Source organism: Trachymyrmex cornetzi, unplaced genomic scaffold (genome assembly GCF_001594075.2).
Source record: "Trachymyrmex cornetzi isolate Tcor2-1 unplaced genomic scaffold, Tcor1.1 scaffold1051, whole genome shotgun sequence".
In the NCBI taxonomy this organism is placed as follows: Eukaryota; Metazoa; Arthropoda; class Insecta; order Hymenoptera; family Formicidae; genus Trachymyrmex; species Trachymyrmex cornetzi.
In genome coordinates, this window is record NW_017295600.1 from 291830 (window position 1) to 296644 (window position 4815).

Consider the following 4815-nt stretch of genomic DNA (forward strand, 5'->3'; position numbering starts at 1 on the left):
CCTATTTTTTTCGGAACACTTCGCACATGCGGTACGCTTTTATTGTCAAAGCGGTTGCGAAACTAGAATCTTCGATACTCCGGGTCTTCAATAAGGCGAGCTTTGTACATGTAACAAGCTATACTAATTTGGAAATGGTTTCGAAAATTAGTCATTTTTAGACTCTCGCACATTGCTTCAAGACTTAAAAACTCTGACCGATACAATCTGCACATACAATTTTGAAAGGCAAGCAAGATCGCAGTTTCCTTATTCGAACGTTACTAACACCGAAGACATCTGCACGAAAAATAAAACGCACATTTTAATAGCACATTGAATTTTGCGTGTAGGGTTTTCGCTATTGAATTGATTAACTTTCAGTTGCAAAATGACAGAAAGTAGTGTACCCAGAATGAAGTCGCGTAATGGAGCGCGACTCTTTAAGAATCCACCACAGCCGCACATGTGTATACAAGATTTTATACAGGTATTATACCGTTGTGATAACATTGCTATTACTGCAAGAGTTTATTACATAACTTGTACAGAAATCAATGGCGTGAGTATTACGTAAATATCAATTTTCTTGATAGGGTACTACAGCTCCATGTTATGTAAACGTATTGTCTTGGGACAAAATTGCAATGCCTCGCAGACCTTCACTGCCTGTGCCACTCTATGGAGGTATGAGAGTGCCACCCCCTCGCACAAAGACAGAGGCTATAGTGTTTGCTGTAATGGCCAATCCAGAAGTCCTACGAATAAATGGCAAGAATGCTCAGGACGCTAAAGTAAGTAAAACATTTTTAATCTATAGAGATTTCACTAATATTCCTTGTTATATTAACTCTGAAGGAGTATAAAGTCTGTAATATTTTTATCACCTATTGTATCATAACTATTATTTTCTAACAGAAGCGTACAAGTTTTATCGAGTTACTATTAGACTTCATAGAAGCGATGAACGCAGGGATAGTTTTCAATCGTAATTATACGATAATGAAAGATCGAGACATCACGGGTGAGCTGAAGGAGGTTTGGAATGCAGTGCTAGCCATACGCGACAACGAGCAGCGTCCTCCTCAGCAGGAAACTTGGATTGATGTTCAACCTCCCATGTCACAATTCCCACAGTATCCAGAACAACATCAGCAGCAGCAAGAGTATATACCACAACCACCGCAGTATCACTCGAGCGTCACTTATGGTAGGATTATTAACAACGAAAATATGCATTATGAGAACTATGGACATCAGCCTCAGAGTCCGGTAATTTCCAAAAACGAGCCTATCTTCATATCTGGGCATATTGTGGCGCAACACTCCAACAACGTTCGTCAAATTACACTTGATCAACGTACTGACAACTATCGCGAACGCGGCAGAGATAGTCAAGTTGTGCAGAATATTATTGCTGCACAGCATCAATTTCAACCGAGGCAAACGTGGCCACAGTATATGAATACAAAATACATGCATCCAAATTCGAATCTACCATATGGACCACCTGCAAATACCACTCCGGCTATTAATCCTCCGAACCAAATGAAGCCTTTTCAGCCATATAATACTTATCAGCAGCAACAACAGCAGCACCAGCAGCAGCAGCAGCAGCAACAACAACAACAACAACAACAACAACAACAACAACAACAACAACAACAACAGCAACAGCAACAACAACAACAGCAACAACAACAACAACAGCAACAACAACAACAGCCGATACCGCCTCCGCCGCCGCCGCATATGGATAATGCAATGCACGTTAATATTCGCAGGATGCAACCGCAACCACAGCAGCCACAAATACACTTTAATCACGTACAGTCACAATATGTTGAGCAATCTGGATCATTCAATGTACAAAACAATGCGCATAGAGCAAGTAGACCGCATATGGGAGTAGCTCAGAAAAACAACGCTACTAAAAGACAGGCAAATTCACCGACACATATTTCTTGTACAAATTGCCAAAATAGAGAAGACCAATCTTTCACAAAGCCGAAGAGTCCTGTTAAAGTTCTTCAAAGGGAAATGTTGACGGAGCGACAAGATACAATTAATCATGCGGAGAATAAAGCTCTAGCGGAAAAAACAGAGGAACCGAAAACTGTCCCCGTGACAGATTTAGATGAGGATCTAAAAAAGAATGATGAACTTGTGGTTGATACGTATCCAGAAAAACAAGACGTCTGTAATTCAGAACTCGCGCGTGCCGTCGATCAAACGCCGTCATATGAAGAAAAGAATTCTGTAAAACTAGAATCCAATAAAATGCCTTTGATGGAAACGAAAGAGATGGAAGTGCCAGCTATACAATTGACTCTTCAGAAGAATGCCAATAAGTTTGTCAAAGGCAATGCGCGAACGCGAAGAGCGCAAACAACCAAAGATGATAAGCATAACTCTTCGGAGAGTCCAAAACGCTCACAGCCAACGGTGAATAGCATTATCAAGAGTGTATTCAAGATTAACCCAGGCGGGTCCAGTGAGGAATCATCCAGTAAGAAAAAGGCGAATGGCCAAGCAAGGCCGACTAATGGCAAAGCGATGTATGAAAATGAGGAACAGGTACAGCAGGGATATACAATATTGAAAAAGGAGGCTCAGGAGGAGATGGTGAGCGAGATCGCTCAATTATCTATTCAAGACTGCAAGGACGTGACTGAAGTCGCTCCCGTACTCTCGTGATAGCCAGGCCTACAGCTGGTACTCAGCTGTGTTAGCGCGCGACCAAGGGCTTTGTTGTAAATAGATAGAACTTTATTCAATAGAAAGAAGAAACAAAAGACACCGCAGATAGAGGAGAGGAAGAGGGAAATACATCTTTGACAAAATCCAGACCTTTGAATGGAATTGATACGTCCTTGAGACGACTTCGATTATCATTGCGCGAATACCTCACTCAATATCATTTGTAATTTTATGTCTATCACAGTGCTGTCGAATTCTTTGATATTTGAAGCACTGTCATTTATTGAAGACACTTCAATAGTCGATATTTTAATTTTTAATGATCCACAACTGCCCGATATAAAATGTTTTTGTTATTGAAAAGTTTATACTTCTTGACAAATTATGATAAATTCCAAGCCTAAGATAAACAAGATAGCAGTGTAGATCGTTAAGGATTAATCAGCAGCATCAGCAGGCTGTGAGAATTATTGCGAACATCGCAAATGTGATCATACTAAAGTAACGGTACTACGTGTGTGATATCAAGGAACGTATTTATCAGCTTTAGTCGACTATGGAAATGTCAAGAAACTTATTCGCAATCGAAGCTGGGTACAGTTTGAATTCATGTATAGTTTAAGTCATCAATTTTTATGATTATTTTTTAAAAATCGTTTTAAGTAATAGTTTTAGATGTTTCAGTATCTATTATAGTTTTCATATCGCTGTACCTGTAATTACAAAGTTAATTGAGTTTTGAAATATCGAGTTTTTATTGCAGTGGAATTTATAAAATTTTTTTTACCTAGATTAGCCAGATGAATCTAATTCTTTTTATTCTATATTTTGTAAAAAAATAAGCATTTAAATGAAATATTATAACTTGTTAAATGTTAATTCTTATTTTGAATAAGTATATATATAATATGGATATATATCTATATCTACCCTCTAAAAATAAGTATAAATATTATTTGTTTGCTATTTTTTACTGTACCTACTACGGTGACGAATGTGATCACTTGAGAGCATAAATTCACGCTTGCTAATCGAGATCCGTCTATCTAGTAATCAATCTGCTTCCAATATCTCGCAGCAAATGAGGTCAGATAAATAGAGGAGGTAGTATTAAGATATTTTTAAGTGTATGAGATTTTTGAACGCTGCCTCATTGTCTCTACGCACGAAAACAAATTGAAGTTAATTTTAAATTGAACTAAGCTGGGTAAAAATGCCAGCATGTTTCCGAATGTTACTAAACATTGTGTTATCATGCAATGGTTTACATGTCTCTAAATTATCGAAGACTTGTTGAAGCATTATTTAATGTAGTAATAGGTATATACGCGAGATTGGAGATATTCAACATTTTTGTTAGATTAATTGATGGAATGTGCAAATCAGTAATAACCGTGAAATTCACTCCATAATTGAAATGACTGAATCTGTGTTTTGCCCAGCTCCATTAAGTATACAGCGATATTGTCTATAGTTAAGATAAATTCGTAAGTTTAAGCCGGAATAGTATGTCGTTATTAGGCGAACGTTGCTGTAGATTTACGAAGAAAGAAGCATTTCATTATAGAATGTAAAACTGATTATCTCGTACTTATCTTTCCACAAAGCAATCGAAAAATTTCTATTAAAATTTTTCCATGGCAAAACTTTGTTCACATTACATTAAATACGGTAACTGTCCAGTTGCATAGTACTCGAACATTTCGCAAAATTTTAATGGAATTATTTATATTATCGTATAATTAAATAAGTTCATTTAAATTTCAACATAATTTTGCTTAAACAATGATTGCCGCAAAAATATTGGAGCAATATCATACTGTTTTTCAGCATCAATAATGTGAATATCTTATGACTTAATAACGTATTTGAATAGATAGTTTACGATTTATATTTCAAAGATTATGTAATTACAATTTGTTGTAATTACAATTAATAGTTTTACAGTTTAAAATATAGCATTTTATAGTTTAATAAATAATCATTCAAAGATATCAGACAAAATATGAACAAATAATAAATTAAAAAATATATATGAAAAATTTCTTGCGGAAAATACATTGTTTATTAATTAGATAGACAATGCTTGTCCAGATTATGATATTTCGAGGAAAACAAACGCAACTGGATTACTAC

General features: G+C 36.2%; 1 protein-coding gene across 1 annotated transcript; it reads left to right on the forward strand.

The window, feature by feature from the left end:
- LOC108759730 (probable basic-leucine zipper transcription factor I) lies at positions 1-3264 on the forward strand. The gene is made up of 4 exons (XM_018505314.1): positions 1-469; positions 576-773; positions 898-1583; positions 1701-3264. The coding sequence occupies exons 1-4, from the start codon at positions 371-373 to the stop codon at positions 2674-2676; spliced, it is 1959 nt and encodes a 652-aa protein (XP_018360816.1). The 5' UTR covers positions 1-370; the 3' UTR covers positions 2677-3264.
- The last annotated feature ends 1551 nt before the right edge of the window (positions 3265-4815 follow it).

Bases quoted from the DNA above. Each gene is read 5' to 3' on its own strand.
- LOC108759730 (XM_018505314.1), top strand. From the start codon at position 371: ATGACAGAAAGTAGTGTACCCAGAATGAAGTCGCGTAATGGAGCGCGA. The intron at 470-575 runs GTATTATACCGT...TTTTCTTGATAG, and splicing joins GTATACAAGATTTTATACAG to GGTACTACAGCTCCATGTTA. The intron at 774-897 runs GTAAGTAAAACA...ATTTTCTAACAG, and splicing joins AGAATGCTCAGGACGCTAAA to AAGCGTACAAGTTTTATCGA.